General features: G+C 31.6%; 2 protein-coding genes across 4 annotated transcripts; both read right to left on the bottom strand.

Moving 5' to 3' along the window:
* Positions 1-7,200: 7,200 nt before the first annotated feature.
* LOC120080821 (nuclear transcription factor Y subunit B-1-like) lies at positions 7,201-11,792 on the bottom strand. Its single transcript, XM_090315903.1, has 6 exons — positions 11,490-11,792; positions 11,163-11,395; positions 10,952-11,081; positions 10,493-10,576; positions 10,356-10,397; positions 7,201-7,541 (listed from the first exon to the last, which is right to left on the bottom strand). Exons 2-6 carry the CDS (start codon positions 11,381-11,383, stop codon positions 7,500-7,502), a joined length of 519 nt encoding a protein of 172 aa, XP_090172029.1. The 5' UTR covers positions 11,384-11,395; positions 11,490-11,792; the 3' UTR covers positions 7,201-7,499.
* Positions 11,793-15,637: 3,845 nt separating this feature from the next.
* Positions 15,638-20,261, bottom strand: LOC120080860 (D-aminoacid aminotransferase-like PLP-dependent enzymes superfamily protein). Of its 3 annotated transcripts, none has more exons than XR_016530752.1 (8): positions 19,998-20,261; positions 19,225-19,705; positions 18,831-18,948; positions 18,599-18,720; positions 17,317-17,402; positions 16,345-16,458; positions 16,210-16,242; positions 15,638-15,911 (listed from the first exon to the last, which is right to left on the bottom strand). XR_016530752.1 is itself a non-coding variant. In XM_039035513.2 (8 exons), exons 1-8 carry the CDS (start codon positions 20,086-20,088, stop codon positions 15,855-15,857), a joined length of 1,098 nt encoding a protein of 365 aa, XP_038891441.1. In that variant the 5' UTR covers positions 20,089-20,261; the 3' UTR covers positions 15,638-15,854. The 3 variants fall into 3 exon arrangements, 2 of the variants coding, with proteins under 2 accessions (XP_038891441.1, XP_038891444.1); XM_039035513.2 differs by having other exon boundaries at positions 16,345-16,454; XM_039035516.2 differs by having other exon boundaries at positions 16,345-16,454; positions 19,993-20,258.
* Between the last annotated feature and the right edge of the window lie 7,704 nt (positions 20,262-27,965).

The following is a 27,965-nucleotide window of genomic DNA, read 5'->3' as shown; positions in this document are numbered from 1 at the left end:
CAAAAAAATATTACGCATGAAAAGAAGAGAATGTATTAGTATCAAAATGTAGGGACGAAATTGACATTTTTCATAGTCTAAGACTTAGAATACGGTTCGATTGAATTACCAATTTATTTCTAGAAATTTTTAATTTATTTTTAGAGAAAATTTCTAGTATTACTATAATGATTAGTACGTTGATTCATAACTTGACACGTCGTTAAATGATATATCAATTTATTTTATGAACATTATATTATTCTTAAATGCTAATGTTATGATAAGCAATGAATGAATTAAATAAAAAATATTTAGAAAAAGAAAACCATATTTCTATTAAGCCACCAGGAGAAAGTTTTTCTTCCAACAATCCTAGTTAGGTCAATGTCCACGTCGAACCGTCGATGCCAAAAGAAAAAACATTAACATAGTTTTTGTTCACAAATTTATGACTTTTTAGGCCGACATAAATTGCCATCAACAGAAGTAAAAAATCTGGTAGTATTTCAAAAATATTTAATAAATTAATAAGTTTTCAATTTTGTATATAATAAACATTAAATTTTACCTCTAATTTGTGTTTAGACACTTCTCAAATTTAGACATTACTAGAAATAATGTTTAAATTTGTATTAAATATAAAGTTGAGTGAATGTATTCTCTTAATTGAGAATGTTAGAGTTAAAGTTGATGGAATATAATAAGAATTAAATTTGTTATTTATTTTATAAAAGAGTATAAAAAAGAAGTATTAAAAAAATGTGTAAGCAGAGGCTTGAGCAAGGGGTCATGTTCCTTCTGAGCTGGCTATTCTCTTCAATTTTTTAATATTTTTTTTCTCTCTTTCTCTTTGGTATTTGCTAACTTCCAAACAGCAACCTTTTGTGCCTAAATATGCTTTCTTTGAATGATTTGTAATTGTAAGTTATGTATCATAACAATGCAACAACGGGTCTCTTAACTTTCATGAAAGTAACAATTTAGTCTCTGAAATTTAATAAGTAATGATTTAATCCTCATATTTTACGATTTGTAACAATTTAGTCTCCATCATGAACAATATTCATACGATTTGATGAAATTTCTTATATGTATAGATTGATGAACTAATTGGTAGTTGAAGTTATTTATGTACTATAAAGACTAAGTTACGTAACAAATTTATGTACTGTAAAGACTAAGTTACGTAACAAAAACTAACATCAAATTTTGATGAAAAGTTTCATAATAGGGATTAGAACGTTACAAATTGTAAAATAGATAGGACTAAATCATTACTTATTAAAGTTCAGGGACTAAATTGTTATACAAGAACTAAACTGTATTGCCAAATAAAATCCAAGAACTAAGATCTTGTTTAATAACCATTTTGTTTTTGTTTTTATTTTTTAAAATTAAGCCTATAGACACTACTTCTACTTCCAAATTTCTTCATTTGTTATCTAATTTTCACCAATGGTTTAAAAAACAAAGTCCAAATCTTGAGAACTAAAAAATGTTGTTTTCAAAATGTTGTTTTTAAAATTTGAAATTTGACTAAGAATTCAACCATTATATTTAACAAATATGCAAATCACTATAAAAAACGTAGATGAAATAGATTTGATTTTCAAAAGAAAAATAAAAAATGAAATAATTACTAAATGGGGTATAAATTATTAAAAATTGATTGACCATTAATTTTATTATTATTTTTTTTTTTAATAAAAATGAAAAACTATTGCTTGTAGGATTGGCATGCTTAGTCTTAAAATGTATTAATATACTTAAAAGTATCTTTTGAGAGAGATTTTTATTAGGATAAAAATAATTAAAGGGACAAGTGTGTGTCATAGATTAGAAATGTTAGAGGCTTTAAGTACTTTGATTTATGATAAATCTATTCATATTCATGTGGTGGGCCATATAATAAATCCTTTGCTTTGCAGGACCGTATGATTTGTACATGCAAGTGGCAATTGTAGTGAATACTGAAAATTGAGAATCTATCCTTAAATTTACAGTGTGGATTTAATTTGAAATGATGAAAAGTTTAAATGTCTGCGTTCGTACGTGCGTGTGTATTTTAAAGTTTGATGACGAATCAGATGGTAAGATTCAAACATTTAATCTTTTGATCAATATCATGTGTCTTAACTAGTTTAGTTATATTAAACGAATAGATTAAGATAAATGAATTATGTTTGTTGTTGTTTACGATGTTTTTCGTACTTGTATTGACACGTGGGATCCACAGCCAATCTATAATAAAAATAAAATACAAACTGTTTGAGCAGTAGAGAGTGATCAATTGGTTTGCTTTTCGAAATTATGTTCGCATTATTGTTAGTCTACTGTTACCGTGTAAGAAGTATGAATTTGTCATATTTACTATTCCTGTTATTACCATTATCATTACCGTTCAAATGGTAATAATAACGGTAACAGTAAAGGTAATAATAAATGTAGCTAATTCATAATTCTAAATAAACATGGTCAAAAGTAATTAATTACGTTTGCGATTTCATCTCATTATGATTGATCTATGAATGGAATTCCATTACAATTACATCAATTTTCACTATAAATTGATAAATGTGACCTAAGTGCATAACATATCAATCTTAAAAAAAATACCACGAAAGACAAAATTCTCATCTAACTTAGCATTATAAAATTCTCTAGTATCTTTTTTTGACAAAAAGAAATTTAGTATCTTATTTACCGTAAAAGTATAGACTATCAATTTAAATGGATTTTTTATAGGGATTTATTTTGTTAATGTTTCATGATGTAATTCTTTAATTTGCTTTTAATCTTCTTATTTCCTAAAAAAAATTATCTATTACATGGTGGTCAATATGGGAAAATTTCCTATGACCCATTACATATGGTCCATGAGGAAACATCCGTAAATAAGTTAATTACTTAGATTTCGTTTGTTATGCATTTAGTCCTCAATTAATAATGATTTCGTTTTTAGTTTGCTGTTTATAAAATTTGTGCTCAATTTCTCCTAATTTTTCTATTTTGGGTTCACCTATTTTAAGTATTTGAATTCCTAGTCAAATTCAATCCTAAAAACAAAAACAAGTTTCTATGATTGGAAGTAATGATAATAAGCTTAACTTTTAAAAACTAAAAATCAAATGGTTATCAACTGAGACTTTAATTTTTTGAAAATTAAGTTCATAAATACTTCTCAACTTTTCTTTTTATCCAATTTCTATACATGTTTTCAAAATTCGTGTTAAGTTTTAAAAACTATAAAACAAGTAATTTTCAATTTTTTTAATTTTATAATTTGACTAAGAATTTAAGTATGTGTTTTTTTAAGAAATATGAAATAATCAATATAAATTTTAGGGTTAAAAAGACATAAATTTCAAAAGTAAAAAACTACCAACAAAATCTTTATCGAACTAGCCTAAACTAGTTACTTGAATTCCTTCCACTTTTTACTTCTATTGAAATTTCAATTAATCTAAAAATGTCTTTTAATATATATGTTCCATGGCGTAAGATAAGTATTTAAAAACCAATAGTTCTATTTAATTCTCTTAATTATGACAATTTCATATGACAATAGCTCAATTTAATAAATTCAAAAAAAGAATATGTATAAACAATTTTTTTTACTATATAATTTTTAAAATGGATCATATTAGTACATAAAAATCATAATTTTAAACATGATAGGAATATTTATTATAGACAATGAGATTGATAGAATCTTATAATGTCTCAAATAGACTAATAATTGTACGTTCCTCAAAATTATCAAAAACAAGATACAAGAAACCAAGACAAATTTTCCAAATTCCTTTTTGTTTGGTTTATGTTAATATAGTAATTTGAAAATAATACAAACATTCTTGTCATGTTTGAAGAGTAACAAAAATTTGACTCAACAAACATTATCACTGCCAAGTTTTACTCTAATCTATCTTTTCCTATTCAAATCAAAATAATGCCTTAAAATTGTCTTAAATTCGTGTCTTTACAACTTTCTTATTTCATTAAGTTTTTATTGCTCCTCACTAAAATGATAATAAAATTTCTTTTAAAATAGGAAATTTGCAATAAATGGTAAATCCAAAATGTGTAATAAGGGGCATACCTTCAACATTTGAAAAATTGTAGATATGGTAAAATTTTCAATTTTAAATGTTCATTTATTCCGTATTTCAATTTTGCCCTTTTAACAAATCTACGTTTTTTTTTTTGTATATCAGTCAACTAATATACCACATTTAAAGTATATAAGTTGTATATTTTTTCCCCTTTGATATGTATACTTTTTTTTTATTTTTGTTTATAGCAATATGAGTTATTATTCACTTTAATTTTTGTATTTGCTACATTTTTTTTTTCCTTTTGTAGTTTTTTCCTTTTTAAATGATGTTGTTTCTTTCATTTTTAAATATTGTACAATAGGCCTAGGAAGATTCAACCTAAAGTTCACCATACTCAGTTTGGTATACTCATTTTGACAATTTCGTCGTGTTTGGAATAACCAGAGAAAAAATATTTTTTTTAAAAAAAAATCATTTTTATGATTTTTTTTAAAACATTTAAATAACTAGTCATTTTTAATTATGTATCTATATCAAGTCTCTATCAATAATGTATCAAGTATATGTCAGAAGTGTATCAAGTGTATATTAATAGTGTAACAAATATATCACGTAGGTTGAACTTATTTTTTTACTGTTTTTGCAAAAATAATAAGTTTGAATTATGGATCTAATATTTTAAATTTATGTTGTCAAATCTATCCAAAGCCTTTTAAAATAAGGTTGAAGCATAAGGGGAGAGGGTGAAAGGAAGTTAATATTTTGGAAAGGAAATATAATATTTAAGACTATTTGTAAAACTAGGATAATTTTTTATTACATATAAAATCGTCTTCCAAAAGACACATTATCGTAATTTTTTCTTTTTTTTTTTAAAGGACCACATAAATTGTTATATCACCAAAATTACCGCATTCTCTAAATACTAAAAATTAAAAGTATCCATTACTTTCTTTAAGAAAAAATTAATTTAAAAAGAAACCCTTAATTATTTGTTATGTGATAATAAAAATAAGGCTAAACTATAAATACAGTCCTTACCTTTCAAATGTGCTAATAAGATTCTGATGTTCCAATTTGGTGCGTAAACTTAAAAATGGCTATAGATTTTTAAGCTTTCAATTTATGTCTATTTAATTACAAGACTTTAAAAGATGTCAAATAAATTCTTAAAATTTTCAATATTTTATCAAATAAACTCCTAGATTTTGTATCATATAAGCCCAGGATCAATTCAATATTCTTTTAAAAGAAAATTCACAAATCTACAAAACATACCATTTTAAAATTTTAAAGTCCAATAGACAAAATTCAATTTTATATCTAATAAACGATCATTAATTAAATTTTTAAAAAGTGAATATTTAAAAAACCTACCAAATACAAAATTAGAAATATAGGGATTAACTAACCACGAAAGGTAAAGATTAGAGATTAATTAGATCAAAACTCGTAGTTTAACTTGAAAGAGAATATGCGATGGTTGTGAGATGAGAGAGAAAGGGGAAAAGGGTTTAAAGAAATCAAAACAAAGAAGGGATAAAGTGCTTATTGCTTAATTAGGAGAAAAGGAAAAAGAAAAGATTAGCAAAAAAGGATAACACTTGGGTGCATTCGAAGATGCACATATCTTTACATCATTTTTTACCATTCACATAAAAAAATATTAAAATATTTCAAAAAAGAAAAGAAAATCAAATATACCACATGATAAATGATGGTCGGATAATTTAATGCCTGAAATACACCAAAGTATTTTTCTGAAGTTCCGTACCAAGTGTGATATGTGGGAATGAGTTGTCCAAACCAATTGGGTGACCAAAGTGGATTGACAGATATGGAAGAGATCTCCACTGGTTTTAGATAGAGAGAAGATAATGTTTTCTCTGACTCTTATATCTTACATCACGTGCTACTCATGTGACTTCTACTAGCTTCATGACTTATGTCCACACCACGTGCTCCTTCTTTTTCTTCTTCTACACTACACTACAATCAATAATAGTAACCTTGCCTTCAACTTCTTCTAGCTAAGTTATAACATCACAAATGCCTTGAGTTTTCTTTATCCTTCTCCAACTAATGTACTAAGCCTAATGGTAATTTACCTATAATGTTGTGGGCAAGTTCGGACATGTGAGAAGCTAAATTTGAGGATAAAACTAGGAAAATTGCCTCATCCCGAATAGACTCAAGACAAATAAGAAATAAGTTTGCGATGAAAGATGCCAACGAAGAATAGGCAAAAGCTCAACCTCGAAATCTGAGATCAAGACCGCCTATTTCTTTTGGATGAATGTCAAAGAAGAGAGGGTAAAGCAATCAGCCTAGCTCGACCTCAAAAGTCGAGGTCAAGGCCAACTTTGCCACATTCTTTGGAGTCTATTCTCAGTAGGCCCCTTATTTGGCGCCATCGTGTGATCCGATCTAGTCTTTGGAAGTCCTATTCCTAAAACAAGGAAGGAAATATGAGTTATTTTATTACAAGGATGAAGGAAACCCTAGATTTAGTCCCACTATATATATAGAGTATGATAGTTCCACATCACTTTCTTCCTTAAATTGATTTCTCTAACCCTTAGACTGAAAAACTTGAGCATTGGATGTATGTGCCAAACACCACACCGGTCTGTTATTCTAATTGTCCCCAAAATATAAATTCAGTATCGGCAACAAGTGACCCTCATCATCTAGATTTTTCCCATCAATACATACTGCTTCAAATTCAATCTATAATATACCAATTTAATTTAAAAGGATTTTCTAAGTGGTTAAAGAAAAAGTGTAGCATAGTATGATCTCACCAAAATGCTACTTTGATTGGTTGGTTTTGTTTTCCTTTGGTTTGAGATTTGTTGGGTTGGGTTTGGGGGAGCCGAGCAAGATGCTTGTTAAAGATGGCAGAGTCCACAATGCCCTGTCGCTCCCACCAAGTCAATGAAATTTACAGTTGGCCTACAGTCAGATTCTGGTCAAATAATTCTGATGAAATATCAGTCAACAGAATAAATAGGCATATTATGGAATCTGTGCTTTAAGATTTGTATGTACAGAGAGAGAGAGAGAGAGAGAGAAGACAAGTTCATGGTAAAAGGGAAGGGGAGAGGGATATTATGCATCACTTTCTTAATCAGTGGGGGAAACAAAACAAAAGAAACAGAAGTGGGGGAAAGAGGATAATATTTTCCAGTTTCCAAATTACCAAAGCAACTATACTGAATTGAAGTTCCCAAATTTACAATGACTTATAGCTGACGAGACCATCAATAAAATCGAAGCCCACTTTAAAGCCTAAACCAAAATCAAATCCAGAACCAACACAGAAACCCCAGAAATATGTATTATAATATCATCATTTCATAATAAAAGCAGCCAAATCGATTGTAAAGATGCTTATGTAGGTGTTGAAAGCTTCTACCAGCCTCAGAATTCAGGCAATCCAAGTGGAAATGCAGGAAACTCCTATTCATTGTTCTGCATTGAAGGAATGATCATATGCTGTCCCTGCAAAACATAAGGATGCACGAAGAAATGTTAGCCATGTGTTTATAGATAGGTAGATGTCAATGCTGTACATTTGCAATTGTAGAAAAAAAATTATTTTCATCTGAGACCGTCTAAAAGCATTTATCAGACAACACATTCTAGCTCCTACAAGATATTACAAGTTTTTGATAAAGATAAATAAATAAATAAACGTTTGAAGATGTTATAAACTTGTACAAGTTTATATCCAAAATCTCATGAATGTCCCGATGGCATTGAGGCTCATTCCACAAAGAAATCTTAAAAGAAACTAATTGCATAAACTTGTACAAATCATATTTCCCTTGATGATCTCAGCAGTCCATCGTTTCTCCTCAAATAGAATAGGTATTTTTCAAGAATAAAACGATATAAAAATACCATACAAACGTGCAGAACACAGGAATTTCTTCCACACATTTTCTAAAGGGAAAATTTGCGTTGACACAGTAAGTATAGGAGAGGGGAAAGAGTGAATTTGAGATATAACCCCTGATAATAAAAGCCGTATGTTTATTTGATCAAATATAATGTACCAGTAAGCATAAGAATCGAACAGCCAAATTATAATAAACATTTGAGTCACCCTCACGCAGACACCTCAGACTGCATAAAAGTTTCACCCTAGTATTTAAAATTAGCCACCAGATTTCATAATCCTAAACTCAATTAGTGTAAAGAGAACTTTTTGATCCAAAGGAGAGAGTTGGGAAGGGTATAGATATCAATCAAATAAAAGATAAAATTGACAATCTACTAGCTGTTACTCAATTCAAAAATCTCGTCGAAGTTTAAATGAGCATAAAAATGCTAAAATCAAAAGCCTGCTAAAATTTCATATTTCAACACTTATTTTCATTCTTAGCCCTACTGACAATATACAGATTTCCATCTATTTTAACAAGAGTCTACCGTGCAGACCCCTCAATTTTAGTACCAAAAAAGGGAGCTCATAAGACATTCGTTCATGTATGCCGCCATGAGGATTTGTATTCATAACCATTACCCTGGTTCTTCAAACCGTGAAGCTCAAAGTTAGCAAAGGCAGATTATGTCATCATAAATTAATAATCACTGCATCAACGAGACATCAAATCAAAAATTGATCAACCAAAGCCAAGCAACTTCTTTGACTCCTTGGTAAAATGCCATAAGGCTGGTTTCAGAGGCAGGACTCAGTTTAGAAATCTGGCCTGGCACAAACTACTTGATACAAATGTAAGCCTTCTTCACTTAATAACGTTTTAGCAAGCTTGGCATATATCATTTCCAATCCTCTGTAGTCTTGTGCCCAAATATAGCCTGTTAGAATGGAAGTTTGGAAGACTTACAGGGGAGCCCTTGCTTTCATGGGGAAAGGGAGGACTCTAGGTTGATAGGAGTTCAAGTTATCATTCCCATGATAATTAGATGCATGATTGAGAGATTAAAACAAATGTCTTTTCACAATGAATTTGATGTTCATGTGAGTAACAACCTCAGGGTGGTAGCTGGTCCTAATAATTTATCCTCCTTGTAGAGGTCTATTTTAAGTCTTGCAACATTCAACTATCTGAGATTGCCAATAGTTGGTGGGGTTAACTATATTTATAATTAGAGCTTTTTTGTATAGTTCTATAATTCTATTGATATATTTGGAATGAATTTAGGGATTTAATCCCTCCGACTTGTTTAACCCATATTCTGTTTGTATTTTCATTTTGCTAAATTGAAAGTCAAATGTTATAATGAAATAATTTTTTAAAAAAAAGAAAAAAAAAGGATAAAAAAACACTAAAGCCAGTTTGTTCAAAACTAACCATTTAACCATCATCATAGAAACAAATTTACACAACCTCCATGGCCTCCTTAAAAGATTTAATATCATTGCATAAAGAAGAAATTATGATATGACTAACTACAATGGTATATTCTAGAAACTACAAATTTATGAGATAGGTAAACAGGCATATTCTCCTAACTAGGACAAATAGAAAGAATAATAGTACCAATTCAAATTATGTTCAGTTCAAAAGACTGCAGTGAATTGATGTAACGAGTAAGCATGCATATCCTCCTCACACGAGACCCTATTATGACAGGAAGCAAAAAAGCTAATACAATTCATTTTCTTTTCATCCTAGTAAACCAAGAAGGCGGAACTATGAAAGAGCAATAAAACATTGTATTTAAACTTTATTTCAAAATAAATAGATAAAGATAAACCAATAACTATCACATTCAAGAAATGTTAGATAGAACACTGTTACATTCTTCAATTACTGAGAATTTTCTGAGACCATGAAATCTTCTTTTCTGAACAATGGAACTGTAGGACAAGTTAGAATATGTCCAGAAATTCCTCCGAGGGAATGTGTGTAGAATTTTTTCTTAACCATGGGGTGTTTGAAAGGTAGAATAATCAATTTCTTTTTCTTTAATAATATATCTTCATATAAACATTAAACGTATATCACTTAAATATCAACTACCAATGGTTGGCTTTGGCCTGGTGAACATTAGACATGTCGAAAAAAGAAAATGGACTTTGGGGGAATGGATTTGATCTCCATGTTGGCCCCCAACCACCTAGTATGAAATCCTACAAGTTTCTTGAGAAGCTAACTTTGTACTAAAAAAAACAGGTAGGAGATGTATCTATATATGTGGGATACATTCAACAATAAAAGACAATACTGGCAATAACAAGAGGAGAACAATAAACAAAAATTTGAATCCAATTATTAGCAATGAAAAAGAAGGTATTCCTGAACAGCATGCATGTTGACAAGTTTAGAGAAGAGAGATTATTACTTGAGTATTTATGTAGGTCAATGCTCCCGGCTGCATATATTGCTGCACATCGTTACACCCAAAAAAAATCAATTCATGTGTCATGACGATTAATAGAATTTCTCTGTAAACAAAGATTCCAAAAAAGCAAATAAAACCTGGGAATTTTGACCAGGCAAGGCTCCAACTGCATCTCTTTTAGCAGATTCGTCACCACCCCTAGAAGATCCTTTAGCATCACACTGGAAAAGTTTACATTGAACCAGAAAAGTTCAGCCGATACTTTCCTCTCAAAGAAGGCTCAGGTTATAGAAAAGGGGGGGTGTGGGGGTACAATAAACCAGTAGAATACTAGGTTTAAGAGCTGGTTTCAATTACCTCCAACTGAAGCAACACCATTGCCCCCACCAAAAATAGGGAAGGAAAAGAAAACAGAAAACAAATGTGAGCACATCGTAGTGATGAGATCAAACAAATTCATAACCTCATTATAAAAAAGAGATCAAACAATTAATTCAAGTTCTAATTGCTTTATTCATGGACGTCGACAGCAATCCGCATCGGTGATATTAAGTCTACATAATAAAACCAATAAAAAAAATAAAAGACAAATTTACCTCTCTGTATCTAGTAAGGTACGACTTAAGCGGATCAATATATTCCTCAAATCCCAACGTCGCCATTGCCCAAAGCAAATCATCACCATTAATAGTCTTCCTCTTCTCCTTCTGACACTTATCACTCGCCCTACACGCAGCCAATCCAATCCAAACCAATCGAGACATTTAAAAAAAAAAAGAAAAAAGAAAACAGATCAAGAAACCATACTCGCTAGTAACGAAGCTAATGAATTCGGAGACACATTCCTGGACGGTATCTTTAGCGTCTTTAGCGATCTTGCCATTAGCAGGTAAGGCTTTCTTCATGATCCGACTAATATTAGCGATCGGAAGGAATCGGTCTTGTTCACGAACACCACCTGTGTTAGGGCTCTGTTCACCGCCGCTTTCGTGGCTGCCGCCGGCAGGACTGGTGGGAGGCTCCGCCATAAGAGGGAGATCCTGAAGGAATGAAGAGGAAAAGAGTGAGAAAGAAAGGCATGGAGATGGAACCCTAAGTGAGAAGAAATGGAAGAGAATTGAAGAAGAGAAGTACCTGAAGAAGAAGAAGAAGAGAGAGAACAAGAAAATTTTTGTATTTGGCGCGCTTGCTTGTATAAAGGGAAGGAGATTGTGGATTGGTCGAATGTTTTTTGGTTTTTATGAGAAAAAATTGAAAGATCTGACGCTGGAGAAACAAAGAACACAAGTGAATAAAATATGAATTTTTCTTTTTTTTTTTCTTTTAAAAAAATGAAAAATATTGAGTGAGAACAGATTCAAGAGAAGAGAAAGGAAGAAAGTTTTGATTTTCTTATAGATTTCTTTTTCTTCTTCTTCTTTTTTTTTTTTTTTTTTTTTTTCTGTCTTTCTTTTTTGCCTTTTTTGGTTTCATTTTTATCATGGCGGTTGCCTTCACTTTTTACTATTTTTAGAATTTTTTTTTCCTTTTAAAAGAAAAATTAAAATATTAATTTCATTACCTACTTTCAAATCATTCCACTTTAGTTCTTATACTTGATTTATGAAGCATAAATACTTCATGTAAGGCAAAGAATCCGTATCAGACATGTATCAAATACCGATACTTCCACATACTTATCTGACGAGCGATTTGATGTATCTATTTTTACGTTTACTTTTTTTTATAAAAAAAAAAAGAAAAAAAGACAAACGACTCATCTAAGTTTTTCATAACCTCAAACTAGGCGACATATTTTTTTAAGTAGGAGAAAATGTACCTTCAATGTATTAATATCCTCGTTTTTTAGAAATATATATTAAAATAATATATAAAAAATGATGTATCTTTCACCGTATCCGTATCTTAGTTTTTTAGAAATTGACGAATCGTCGTATCCAATCATATCCATATCGTGTAGCCGTATCTGTGTTTGTACTTCATAGCTTTTGATAGATCATAAATTTAGTATTATTGTTGGTTTATTGTTGAGTTTTAAGGGGAAAAAAGCTTTGTTATCTATTAGTATTCTCACTATAAATTTTGAAAATATAAACATTTGTTTGATGGGAAATTCTTATATATAGAAAAATATTTATACTTTATAGAAATTCTTACAAATATTTTTAAATATTTTTTATATTTAAAAAAGTTCCAACATTTATTGTATTTCATTATTTAAAAATTATTATTATTATTTAGCCAATTTTGATATAAATTATCTTCAAACAACTAAAATATTTATTAAAAATACGAAAATAAAGTATAAAGGCTAAAATTGAATAAAATACAAAATACTAATACTTTCACGGGCATGTGCGCCTTTAATCCCTACGTGGTACCATTCAGCAACTATACTCATATTTGCTAAATTGATTGAATGCCTTTTTTTTTTTTTTTAGTGCAATTGGTAGAGATTAATATCAAACCTAATACTTCTCTAATAAATTGTAAACTAAAATCAGTCGTGCTTGCAAATATATATGTAATCTTAGTAAGAAAATAATAATAATAATAATAGTAATATATTGTGTTTTTAAATTTACAGTACTATAAATATTTATATTTATTTTAAAGTTCGTCAATGCAATCCAAATTATTGGATTAATAAGTTGGGTATAAAATTTAATGATGATCAATGAGTTGGTTTAATGAATGAAATTAATATAAACTCAGTTGTCAGTTAAATGGTTGTTATTATCCAAAACTAAACTTTTTTTTTTCAAAATAACTTATTGTTTATGCTGACTTTGTCATACAAAAAAAAACATATTATTTAAATATGACTTCAAAGTCAATATTATGTTGAAGAATTAGGATATTAATGTCAAATAAATAATAACAGACTTTTTTTTAGGCTATTTTCACCAATACCATAGATAATGTCTATTAATAGTTATATACATCTCAAGATTTCTAGTTTGAGCACCTTTCTTATTTATATAATTGTATGGTTTAAGCTTAAACTTTATCTTGGTCTTTATACTTTCGATTTTGATCCATTCATTTTTATTTTTATCTAATTTCTTTCCATAAAAAATTTTAGAAGGTCAAATTTCGTAAATTATGGTTATAAATTTATATTAAATAGTTTCTATTGCATTTACTGTTTGTGTTAAAAGTTTAAAAATAAATATTAAAATTGACATTTTTTTAAAAGAGTGAACCAAAACAATTTTTTTTTTTAAAAAAAAAGTACAATAAAAAAATATTTTTAAAAAAAGATCGAGAAAGACAAATAAATAAAGTATTTAAGCCTTTTATTACATAAACGTGATATTGTCCGGAAAAAAAAAAAGACACTTGGATTTTATTTTATTTCATTTTATTTGGAAAGCTAAACTTCTTTTAAGGAATATTACCTACAAATATTTACAATTTTAAATTGTAAAATAATGACAGACATATAATATAATATTTCAAATTTAATTTCTTTAAATTCTTGATGCCAAACATAATTATAAATAAATAAAAATATTTCAAATATTAGTAAATTAGTTTTGATAACTAGTACCACGAAAAGAAACTATGTTTTTTTTTTTTTTTTTGCAAGGACATTGTAATTAAAATGTGTCGTGTGAAAATCGAACTTCTGACCTCAGAGTCGTTGATATGAACACTATGCCAATTAAGTTACACTCATAGTTATTTTTATATAGCACAAACTACACTTACAATTTCAAATGTATATTAAAAAAAAAAACAAACTTTTTATTAAATAAACTAATTAAATTATATTCAATTGTCAACATGAAGTTATGATTCCTCAATTGTTTGCCTCTAAATTGTCAATCTACTCATATTTCATTAACTAAACATCGTTATTCGTTTTAAAAATTCGTAGAATCGTTGACATGAACACATCTCAACACTTGAAGTCGGAGGTTTAAATATTCACCTCTACCTTTGTTAAAAAAAAAAAAAAAAAAAAAAAAAAAAAAAAAAGCAATAGTTACCTAAATTCCTAACATCTAATTTATTTATTTATTTACTAAAAAAAAAAAGAAAAGAAAAGAAACGTCATTGATTGGTGATATCAACACTGTGTTAAAAGGTATTATTTTCCATTTAAGCCTTAAAAAAAAGTATTACTTAAATGTTTATGTTATAGGGGTTATCAATCAAATAATACATGTACTTCTAAATTTTTAAATACTTAGAATCAACCCAAGCTTGATGCAAAGGCCAAGATTTAAAGGGGTTTTCTTCTTCCTCCTAACATTACGTACAAAAGTGAGAGATTTAGTACTTTTGGCTTAAACATTAATATCGTCTTAATTATTTCAACTATGCTCACGTTAGCTACTACGATATTTTGCAAATAATTCAAGGGTAAAGAGGAACTAAAAATAAAATAAAAAGCAAAAAGAAACAAAATCAAGGGTAAAGAGGGTATAAAATGTGGAGAATTAAGAAGGAAAATATTTAGATGGTCCTATATCCAATCATTAGAATCCTTTAATCATTTTCCAATCTAAAAACATAATAACGATATAAATTATACTTCTATTCTATAATGGTCCTAAACTTACTTCAATTTAGTTCTCTTTCAAATATTTCTATCTTAATTCATAAACTTTTGTACTTAGCTTAAATTGTAGAAATATGATATATGTACAGTTTTTTGTTCATTTACTTAATTGATAAAATATCTATCTGAAGTCACATCTAGTATGTTAAGGATTAGATTTCTTGTTGATTTGGATTCTTGAACAAAAAGGATTAATATTTTTTTTTTCTAATGTAGAGTTAAAAGATTAAAGTAGAACTAGAAACTTTAAAAATTAAATGACTAAAATAAAAAATTTAAAAATGAGGAACCTAAATAAAATAATACTTTACGAGATTTTAAAGAAACAAGATTTAAACTTAAGTAATAATACCAACCAAGCATTACCCTAAGAAGCATGGACAAGTTAGTTTGGCTGGTGTGTGCATGCCCGACACGTGTCTCGACACATGTCGAATTGGACATTCCAACACTTGTAGGACACATATTGGATACTTGTTAGTGCAACAAATATGTTAAACATGCATTGAATACTTATTAAGTAGATTAAAAAGACATATATTAGAATAATAATTAATTTTGAGTATGAAATACACCAAACCAAGATTTTTATGTGTAAAAATGCTTAATACATCAACCCATTTACTTTGATTTTTTTTTTTTTTTTTTTTTATAAAAATGATATATATTTTAAATTGTATATTTTAATAAATGTGTCCTGTTGTATCCTAGATTTTTAAAAGACATGTCATCATGTCCATGTATATCTATGCTTCGTAGGCATTACCATTATGTCCATTTGTTTTTCCTAAATCCTAATTCCAGCCTTAGCATACCCCCCCTCCCCTGAATTTGTTGTCAATTTTATTTGCAATTTACAAACACACATCTATCCTCAAATGCAAATAATTCACCATATTCTAATCTACAAGAGTTGTTTATAGCACCTTTTATATGAAATAACCAATGGGGAATGCTTCTGCAACAGCTTTCTCCATTATATCCTTCTGTTCCAAATACAGAAAAATATCTGCATTAGTCATGTCACAGTTACAATTTCCAAACAGAGTATTTGATGTAACTATGGTATGTTTGGGAATGATTTTGAAGTTGTTAAGATCACTTTTGTCATATTCAAAATCAGCGATTATTTTTAGTGATAAAAGACATGTTTTGGAATGATTTTAATCACTAGAAGCATGTTTCAAATAAATTTTGAAGATCATAAAAGAAAAAAAAAAAAAGTGATTTTAGCCCTTTCAAATTCACTCCCAAACATGCCCACTAGTAAGGGAATTGTTTTACCTGGACTATGCTTGAGATCAAACCAGGAGCATCCTGTATTAATCAGAGAAAAAATCAGATAAATAAAGGGAAAGCATATTACTAAAAACCAAAGGAAAAGAAATTTGTCTTTAAGGAGTTGAATCTTTTATGAACCTTAAACGACTTCTTGTTCCATGATATTTCACTCCATGTTTTCGAGTTGAGCAAGTTCCATATGCTAGGGATGCAAATAGTATTCACATGCTCCAAGATTCTCAAGCTACCTGTCTAACACGTACACTTCAAACTCCTTCCAGTATATTTACTAAATTGCACGCACTTTACAAAGATATCAAAGCTTCTACAATTCAAAACAAACTTGAAATGGTGATGATGGAGCTGTTGTAAGAGAAACAATGGATGGACTTTCAGAAAGTTTGGTAATTGACATGACCTTCTTTCCTAGAGGTTGAAGGTTCGATCCCCATTCCCGAAGTTATACTAAAAAAAATTGAAAAAATGTACTACTAGAACAAATAACAAGGAAGAAGCAGCTATGACTTTTGTCCAGAAAATGGACAAGATTCTATAAAATCCCAAATCCATTTGTATCATCCAGAAAAAAATTTGAAGCAAAACAGCTCCAACATTGATTATATAAAGTACTCTTTTGGAAAATTCTCCTCCACGCCGTCTTAATTCTTAACGTATTTGCTTTATCTCCCTCCATCTCTTCAAAGATCTGCCCAATGTCACCGAGGGGTATATGCCCAGTTTATGTGTCACGATGATAAACATATAGTACTTAATATAAGGTTATGCAAGGGTAAAAAATTGTTCCAATTTATGGTGCTTTTAAGAAAAAGTGGCAAGTCTATTCTAAAATAAAGCAACTAATGAAATCCGCCTGATTCGAAGGCAGGTTGGTTTGTTCTGTTACGGAAGGAATTGATGTAGTGGAATAGGAAATAATTGGACTAGCAAACTAATAGTTAGCTAATTAAGGAAGTTCTAGTATCTAATGTTATCAACTTACCGATATGAAAGAAGAGCCGACCCTGTACAGCCGATGGTTACAACTTACATTTTAAAAGGCCAAAAGAAAAGCAAGTAAAGCCATAAGAGGAGGAAAACTCGGAAGTTTACTTGTAACAAATGCTTCTTCCCATATTTCATTACTTGACCAAGTAGGTGCAACTTCTCGAAATGAAATGCCATTGCTCGAACAAGCTCTACAAAATACCAGTTAAGACTTATGGAATGACTGAGCAAATGACAGAAGGAAGTATGCATTCTAAGCACCAAAAAAAATAGGGAAAAAGAAAAGAAACGGGAACAGGAAGAGAAGAAAACAGAAAAACAGAAATAAAGAAAAATACAAAAATATGTGATCCATATTCTTTGATTAAATAAGTTGCATCATCATCCACGTTCAATTTCCACAATGTCATAATTAAAATTTTCTTCAATGGACATTTGGTTATGACATATGAAATGGTATAAGAAAAATAAGTTAAGAAGGTTCAATCATAAAGTTTAAGGATTCGTATGTAAATTGGAAAAGGAAAATGAGAACAAAAAGAGGTACTTGGATAAGTATAGAGCCATAGCCAGTTCCATGTGATCTGATAAGAGTTTTGTAGAATAGAAGTATTATTTATATCGTTATTTTAACAATATTATTTTAGAATGTTGTTAAAGTATTCCATGTCTTAATTCCTGCAGTGCTAATGTTTTGTATAATTGTAAACCACTGCTTTATCGTTACATGGATTTTTGCTTCTAAAAAACTGTCTTCAATTCTTTGGTGTGCCTAGTGTAATCAAACTAAATTCTATAGTTTTCTGCTAGTAAAGTTTCCCCACTGATTCAAAAAGCACTAGGTGCTCTTCACCAAAGGTGTGGGGCAAAGCCAACCTTTGTAAAGGACCCGTACCTGGTGCTAAGCACGTGCTTGACACCTAAGATGCATGAATTTCTTGTTCTTTTTCAAGGAAACGTTGGATGCATATTTCTACAAAACAATCTCTTGAATAAAACCCTCATTTCTTTGATGGCTAAGGGCAAGGGTTGAAGAAACCCCCTCCCACAAAATTAATCAAGAAAAGTCCTCCAATGATGGTTATTAATCATTAAAAGGGTATAATGCTTGTTTGCACTATAAAAGAGCTTGTTAAGCTCTTAATCGCCCAAATGTTGGTTAGCTAAATCAGAACTGCGATTGGTAGACAACCAAACAAATTCAACTAATTGGCAAGTGTTAAAACTGAAAAGCCTGTGCTAAACAATAAGTTCAGGTGCATAACATCATGAAGACCAAAACGGACTTCTTATCTGATACTTTAAAGAACTACATCTTAGAAACTAAAAATAAAACTCCAAGATAAGGCAGAAAGAATAATATAAAGATGAAATAGGTAGGACATACTCGATGACTAATTGGCGAATAACTCCAGTCAGAACGCCATCACTAATGGGAGCTGTCTGCAGTTCAAAGGAATATGTACTTTTGGAATCAGGCACGCTTGTTTCTTTAGCTTCATTATTATCCTGTAAAGATTTTCCATAGAACACTATGCACATAAAATTTAAGGGGACAAGGAGAAAAAAGTTTGTTTAAAGAAGCTAATGCATCAGCTTCAAATTTTATGCTTACTCACCTTGCGGCAAACAACAAAAAAGTTTGTCACGCAGCCTTCAAGTATCTGATCACCATTATTTGACAACAAAAGCTCAGTCACAGAAGGAGGCCTCAATTTTTCCAGAGACTTCCTACACCTAATAAAGTTCACAAAGAACCAAACAACAACAAAAATACAATTGAATACCCCAAAAAATGGCTAAACAAACCAAGTCAAAATCATAGCTAAAAACTATTCATATTTCATGTTCCAATGAGAAACTAATCTCTCCATTCCAACAACTCGTTTTGATATTTCAACTCTTTGAATTTGAATCAAAACACAAACTGCTTCTTGCCCTCCCATTATTTCCAAGATAACAGTGAACTACATTCAATCCAAATAATCAAAGTTGTACAGTCTACAGTCTCACCTAACCCAATCTGAGTACTTCGCGGCAGCAATATCCCTCCCTCGACCCACCACGGCCAGATTTGCACCATTTTCCGGGACACCAAATTCATGAGGAACATAACTACCAACATACACGTGCACATCAAGAGCTTCTTCAACCCTTTCTACATCCACAACACCGTCACTTTCACCCAAATATTCCAAATTCACACTTAAAAGCACTGTAATTGTCAATTCTTCTCCCTCAATTCTCTCATTCAATGCTGTTGGCAACACTTTTCTCATTGAATCATCAACAAGCGTCCGAATAGCTGGCTCCCAAGGAATAGAATCTACCCACGACGGTTTTACCTGTTTATTGATCGTTCTGTTAGATTCAGACAAGAGTAGTGGACTTGCATTCGAAAGAATCTTCACCGATTGAGTCAGTCTTTTCATGTGCCTATCCCAAAACAGAATGCTCGACGCATTGTTATGTGACCGAGTAGTTGTATAAGCGCCTGGAATAATTGAAAATGACAGTCAAAACAGCAGCGAAACACTATCCCTAAGATTTTCAAATAATCAAATCGCTTAGCCAAACCAAACGACTTCACATTACATTTGTTTTCATGTGGTCATCCGACGCTTCCCTAAAGACTCCACTACACCTTATTAGAGACAACAAACACCATGGATTTGAATTACGAACAAAATTCCTCAGAATTCAAACGTTTGTTTTGACTTTCACCTATGAGTTACAGCCGAACATTTCTCGAAAATCAGAAGACAGCAAAATATGAGTTACCTTACCAGGATGAGTTTCGAGGAAGGTGGCGACCGGAGGAGCTTCGGAGCCTTGCAGTACGACGCCATTGCTGAACAAGAATCGGAAGCTCGTCATGTTCTTCGATTGATGCGATCACTCCGAAACCAAATTATCGCAAATTTGTTGGGATTTGATTTAGAGACGATGAAGCTTTCAATCGTCGACTTTTTTTTATTATTATTATTTTTTCTTTTTTCTGTTTTCTTTTTTTTTTTTTGGCGCCCCGCCAATTTGCCATTTGTCTTTCTATTAAAAAAGAAAGTTACGTTATATATTTATTTATCCCAAAAAATTTTAATTAATATTGGACTTTCGACTTTTTAAAATTCACAGAAGACAATATATATAGAGAGAGAAATTTAATTTGTTGGTGAAAATTTAGTTTTAAACAGAGGAGGAAGAAAGTGGATACTCTCACGTTGGTTAGAATAACAAGCAAATGCCTTCTTATTTATCCCTATCTTTCTTTGGGGATTTGGATTCTAAGAGTACCTAAGTTTTAGAAGGGATGAAAGAAAGTCAAATGTGGGTTTGATAGTCTTTTCACACATACGCCATTGTCCGGTCGGGTGTGGCAAGCGTATGTGTGGAATAATAATAATTTGTTATTACTAAAAAGATTTTATTTAATTTGTAAATAAAAAATAAAAAATTTCTTTTTCTTTAAATCATCCGTTTCTTTTTTGTTATTCCATTTGAATGATCCGCTTTGTGCCTATGTACACACGTTACCTTTTCTTTGCGTATTCTCAAGACCTATAAATTGCTTTGAGTACTTCAAAAGGGAAATACAAAAATCATTATCGCAGTCCTTACTTCCCCGTTTTGCTTTTCATTTGCCTTCACTTTTTCCAAACACAGTCTAAAAGGGTGTGAGATTTTCGATTGTCTTTCAATGCAGTTCCAATCAAGATAGGTTTCTTATCTGGATTGTTTTATCCTGGGGACGGTGTGGCAATGCGCAAGGGGCAGAACCGCGTAACATCTTAAAGAGAGCGTGATCCACGACTCAGTCTTTCACAAATTTCTATTTTGTAGGTTTTGTTCGCTGCTGCTAAATCCAAAGCTTCCATTCCTGTCACAGTTCATCGAAGCTTCCGTTCTTGTCACTGATCGTTGGGTAATTGTTCCAACAATTTTAAGACTGATAGATCTGTCGCTGTTCATGATGGTCGTACCAACATAAAACAAACATTTTGTCCACTAATCTCAACCGCCCTTTCCATTTTGAATGGGCACACTTCAAACACTGTGAAAAAAGTTGTTGCCGCTTGTATCACGATATGGATATGATTGGATACGACGATTTGGGAAGAAAATGATTTTCTTTACAAAATTTTTATTTTAAATGGTTTGACTGATGATCTATATGACTATTACAGCACGATGACCACAACAAAAGAAGTATGGGACACCCTGCAAAAAAAATACGATACCAAAGAGACCGGTTCGAAAAAGTATGTCATCATCTGTTATTTGAAGTTCCAAATGACAAAAGAAGAATCTATAGAGGCTCAATCCCATGAATTGCAGAAGATTGCACATGAAATCATCAATGAAGGGATGCCCCTAATTGAGCAATTTCAAGTTGCGGTTCTTATTGACAAGTAATTCCCTATGTGGAAGGACATCAAAAACACATTGAGGAATAAAACCAAGGAATTTTCCTTGGAAAGTCCGAAAACACACTTGAGGATTAAGGAAGAAACCCAAAAGTAAGAGTAGAGGAAGGAGGTAAATGTCGTACCAAGAAAGTCAACCCCTAATATTAAAAATCCTGGACTAAAGCCAAAGGGAAACAAGATGAAAATTCATATTCGTGGATTCGACAACCAAAAGAGTAAAAAAAATATCATAAACCCCCATCAAGAGAAACAGTACAATTTTTTTACTTCAACTATAACAAGCCTGGGTATATGGCCAAGAACTATAGCAACAGGTGTCATCATACGCATGCTATGATGTGAACCTGACTGAAGAAGAATTAGTTGTCATGATCATAGAAGTAAACGTGATTAGGGGTTTTGAAGAGTAATTCCTAAACGCTGGCGCTACGCGTCATGCCTGTCATGACTATGATTTATTTAAATCATATTTTGAAACTAGGGATAGAAATATATTGTTGGGTGATCACCACTCAACAATAGTTGCTAAAATCGGCAAGGTAGAGTTGAAGTTTACCTCTAGACAGACTGTCACTCTGAAGGAAGTTCTACACACCTCGAAAATAAGGAAGAATCCGGTCTCGGGTTATCTCCTCGACAAGGCTAGCTTTACTCAAACCATAAGGATTGACTTATATGACTTCACTAAAAATAATGTCTTCGTAGGAAAGGGTTATGCAACAAATGAGACGTTCAAACTAAACCTTGACATGAATAAAACTCAATCTTCTACTTATATGTTGTGTTCTTATGGGAACAAGGAGTTGTTCCGTATATTGATTGAAACGGTCTCATTTTAGTGAAGGGGTACCTAATCACCCTACAGTGGCTTTTACCGTGCCTCACTGAAACATCATTGCAAAATAGATGTCACATAAGGTGCATTATATTATTTTGCTAAATTTGATTGGGTTTTTCAATTGGATAATGTTAGAATCCTAATGTAAATAATTTGTATGTTTCAGTAAATTCATTGTGACTTCCGCAACATTAAATTTACTTGTTATTGACAAACCTACCAACAAAAACTACACAACTTGGAAAAGATTGACTATAACCTGAAAGTCGGGTTAGCTTCATATTGGAATCTTTACCTGAAAGTTTCCTACAATTTCGTAGCAATGCTATCATGAACAAGATCGACTATATCCTAACCACTTTGCTTAATGAGCTACAGACTTTCCAGTCCTTGATGAAAACCAAGGAACAAAAGGGTGAGACAAATGTTGCTTCATCCTCTAAAACTAAGTCCATGCCTTCTTTTTTTGGCACCAAAAAGTGGAAGAAGGAAAGGTAACCCACCAGTTGCTGCAAGAATGCCAAGGTTTCAAAGGGAATCTGTTTTCATTGCAACCATGAAGGACACTGAAAAAGAAATTGTCCCAAATACTTGGTAGAAAAGAAGAAGGACAAGCAAGGTAAATATGATTTACTTGTTTTGAAGACTTGTTTAATGAAGAATGATGATTCAGGTTGGATAATAGATTCAGGCGCCACTAATCATTTTTGTTCTTCATTTCAGGGAATTAGTTTTTAGCGGCAACTGGAGGCTAGGGAGATGACGATGCATGTTTGAACTGGGCACATCATTTTAGCTGTGGCAGTGGGAGGACTTCAACTTACTATACAAAATAGATATATTTTTATTAGAAAATGTATTTGTTGTTTTTTATTTAAAAAGAAACTTAATTTCTGTAAAGTGTTTAATTGAACAACAATATTCTGTACATTTTTTTTGTGAGTAAAACGTTTATTTATAAAAATGGATTAGAATTTTGTTCTGCAAAGCTAGAAAATAATCTTTATGTGCTAAGACCGTTAGCAACTACAACCCTCCTAAATATTGAACTGTTTAAAACTGCAGTAACTCAGAATAAAAGACTTAAAATTTCAAGAAAATGTCCATTTTTGGTACCTGAGAATTAGGACACATAGATTTCAATAGGATTGAGAGACTGGTCAAGAATGGACTTCTAAGTGAGTCAGATGAAAAATCTTTACTTGTGTACGAGTTAGGTCTTGAACGCAAAATGACTAAAATATCTTTTTACTGGAAAAGGTCATATGGCCAAAAAACCCTCAGAACTTGTACATTCAGACCTCTGTGGTCCAATGAATGTTAAGACAAGAGAAGAGTTTGAATATTTATCACTTTTACTGATGATTATTCTAGATATGGGTATGTTTATATAATGCAACATAAGTTTGAAGCCCTTGAAAAGTTCAAAAAGTACAAGGTTGAAGTTAAAAACGCATTAAATAAGACCATTAAAACATTTCGATCTAATTGAGGTGGAGAGTATTTGGGTCTAAAATTCCAAGACTACTTGATAGATTCCCCAACTTTGAGCACCTGGTACACCTCAGCAGGATGGTGTATCAGAAAAGAGAAATTGAACCCTGTTGGACATGGTTCGGTCTATGATGAGTTATGCTTCCCTATCGGACTCCTTTAGGTTATGCAATATAGAATGCAACTTATATTTTGAACTGTGTTCCATCCAAAAGTGTCACTAAAACACTTTTGGAATTATGAAATGGTCGTAAAGGTAGTTTACCCCATTTCAGGATTTGGGGTTGCCCAAAACGTGCTTGAGATAAATCCTAAGAAATTGGAACCTTGTTCAAAATTGTGCCTATTTATAGGTTACCCTAAAGGAACGAGAGGTGGTTACTTCTGAAGGAAATGTGAAGTTCCGTAGTAGAAGTGGGGATCCACCTAATTTTCAATTTTTTACAGAATACAAATTTTACAGAACCAAAAACATAAAATTATGCATTAATTCTAAAATTTACAGCATGCAAAAAATAAAGATGAAGTGAAGAAGAAATCATACCTTTGATGAACACAACAATTTCTTCACTGATTTCTCTTCTCCACAATCTGGTCACTAACTCTTCAAAGAGGGCACTACCATGAGATCTTCCTCCGTATTCTCTATAAGGGATGAGAATAACAAGAGTGTATGGGCTCTATGTATTTTGGGGGAAAGGGAGGGTGATTTTTTTTACAGGAAAAATTATTTTGTGTGTGTTATTGGAGAATCCTAGAGAGAGCTTTTCAAAATCAATCTTTTGAGAAAAGCAGAAAATGAAAGATACTGGGAAAACCACATGACACCCACTTCCCACTCTTTACGTGGGATGAGGAGAGAATAAAGGGGAGGGAAGTTATTTTCCTCCCTTTAAATTTAAAAATTAAAATTAAAATAAATTAATTTAAATTTAAATAAAATTATTATTATTATTATTATTATTATTATTATTATTATTATTATTATTATTATATATAATAACTAACTTATTACATATATATAACTATATGTTATATCATATATAACACATAACCTATAGTTTTATATTGTATCAAATACAATATAACCTATAGTTTTAATTCTGTCACAGATTTGTGGTATTTAATATAAATCACATTTATACTAAATTTAATTATACGAATCCAGTCCGTATAATTAATATTTGAATCATATTCAAATATTTATTTCCTCTCAAATAAATTTTATATTATAATGTATCAAATACATTATATTAATGATATAATATATAAATAATTTTCTCTCAATTAATTTGAAAAATTCAAATTAATCCAAATTTAATTTGATTCTTAATAATCTAAGTTGAACTACCAAGGGAATCCATCTCATTTCCTCAACTTCTTAAAATGAGACAATTTGGAGTAATATTATCTAAGGAACGGTGTCCTAAGACACCTCAAGAAGTTGAGGAAATGAGACGGATCCTTATGCATCGGCTGTTGGTAGCCTGATGTATGTGATGTTATGTACTAGACCTGACATCTGCTATGCAATAAGGATAGTCAGTAGATATCAGTCTAATCTAGAATTTGATCATTGGACCGCCATTAAAAACATCTTTGAATATCTACAAAGAACGAGGGACAAGATATTCATGTATGGTTCTAAGGATCTGATCCTTACAGGATACACAAACTTTGATTTTCAGACTAATAAAGATTCTAGGAAATCTACATCAGGATCAATGTTCACTCTTAATGGAGAAGTAGTAGTCTAGAAGAGCACCAAGTAGAAATGCATTGTTGACTCCACTACGCTGAGTACGTAGCGGCTTGTGAAGCTGCTAAGGAAGCTGTGTGGATCAGAAAATTCTTGACAGATTTAGAAATAGTTCCAGACATGTCAAAGCCCATCACCCTTTATTGTGATAATAGTGGTGCTATGGCTAATTCCCGAGAGCCTAGGAGTCACAAGCGTAGGAAGCACATAGAGTGAAAGTATCATCTAATCCAAAAGATTGTGCATCGAGGGGACGTGATCGTCATGCGGATAACTTCGGAGCACAACATTGTCGATCTATTTACAAAGGTTCTCATGACTAAGGTGTTTGAGGGTCACTTGCAGAGTATGAACTCAATACCAAATCTTAAAACAAGGAAGCGAACTCAATACCAAATCTTAAAACAAGGAAGCTTACTAGTAGATGCCGTGAATATGTTTTTATAAGATATGCAGTAAATAGTAAAGCCTATAGGTTCTATGACCTAATAAATCAAGTGATTATAAAATCCAATAATTAACTTCTTTAAGGATAGATTTTCTTTCAAATCAAGGAATAGTGGGGACTCGAGACCTAGTAGTTTAACATTAATTAGAAATCAAACTTCAAATGAAGAAGCAAACCTAAAGCCCAAAAGAAGTAAAAGAACTCATACTGTCAAGGACTTTGGGGATGACTTCCAAAACTTCAATATAGAAGAAGATCCTAAGAACCTAAAAGACGGCATGTCCTCAGTAGATGCCAATTTATGGAAAGAAACAATAAATGATGAAATGGACTCTTTTGAGTCAAATAGGACTTGACTTTTGATAAACCTACCCCCTAGTTGCAATGCAATAGATGTAAATGATCCTAAGAAAGTAACTCAAACCCGATGGAACAATTGGTGCACAAAGTCAGACTTATAGCTAATGGTTTTAGACAAAGAGAAAATATAGACTTCTTTGACACCTTTTCCCCTATGACTAAAATCACCTCAATCCGTGTGTTGTTTTCCCTCGCTGCCCTAAACAATCTTGTAGTTCATCATATGGATGTAAAAACTGCATTCCTAAATGGTGAACTTGAAAAAGAGATTTACATGGAACAGCCTAAAGGCTTCATAGTCCATAATCAAGAGAACAAGGCATTCAAATTAGATAAATCTCTTTATGGACTGAAACATGCTCCTAAGCAATGGTATGAAAAATTCAATAATCTAATTACATCTAAAGGATTCAAAGATAATGAAAGTGAAAAATGAAGGAAATCGAACAAGAGATTTCCATGAGCAGCGGAAAAAGGATTATTCCAAATTACAATCATGAATAAACAATACAAATTACAGTTAAATAGAAACAAGCGGTTATACAATTAATACAGAAATTACAGCATGAATAACTACAAATGCACAAAGCGAAAACTCTACGAACATTTAAAGATGTGTCTCCACGCTCCTTTGCGTATGACCGCTCGAACAACAGTAACCTCGAACGCTCGATCTACACGACCGCGACATAGCACGAACACTTCGCGCTCGTCCTCAACGATCGCCTCGGTCACGACTGAAGGAAATCGGAACTAAGATTTCCATGAGCAGCGAAACACGATTATTCCCAATTACAATCATAAATGAATATAACATTTACAGTCAACTTCAAACAAGCGGTTATACAATTAAAATGCGGAAATTATAGCATGAACAAAAAATGAACAAAAGAGACAAACTCTATGAACAATGGCAGATGTGTCTCCATGCTCCTTTGTGCACGACCGCTCGAATGACAGCGACCTCGAATGCTCGATCTACATAACCACAACACAGCACGAACACTTCACGCTCGTCCTCAACGATAGCTTCGGTCAAGAACTCCTCAACAACACGAACGGCCTCTACAGTACCACGAACGGCCTTCAAAACCTCGACGGTGTTGAGTTGAGTCTGACACCACCAACAAGGTGACCTTGGTATTCTCGGTGTGAGAATTCAGAGGGTGGGCTCTGTTCAGACTTGGTATGAGGTAGACGAACGGAGGAAACAACGATCGCGTACACGACTGGGAAAGTGGGAAATGGCGAAGACCTATCGTATAGGTCGATGCCCAATTGTTTAGATAAAACTAAGCGATCGTCTAGCAAAATCTATGCGATCGTTTAGCTCGATCTATCACCTACAGACTTTACACGATTATTTACCTTGGGCCAGTGATCGTCTAACAAAACTATGTGATCGTTTAGTAAATACTGTACGATCGT

Source organism: Benincasa hispida, chromosome 7 (genome assembly GCF_027475165.1).
Source record: "Benincasa hispida cultivar pf3 chromosome 7, pf3_genome.v1.1, whole genome shotgun sequence".
NCBI lineage: Eukaryota > Viridiplantae > Streptophyta > Magnoliopsida > Cucurbitales > Cucurbitaceae > Benincasa > Benincasa hispida.
This window is presented reverse-complemented; position numbering and strand designations above follow the sequence as displayed.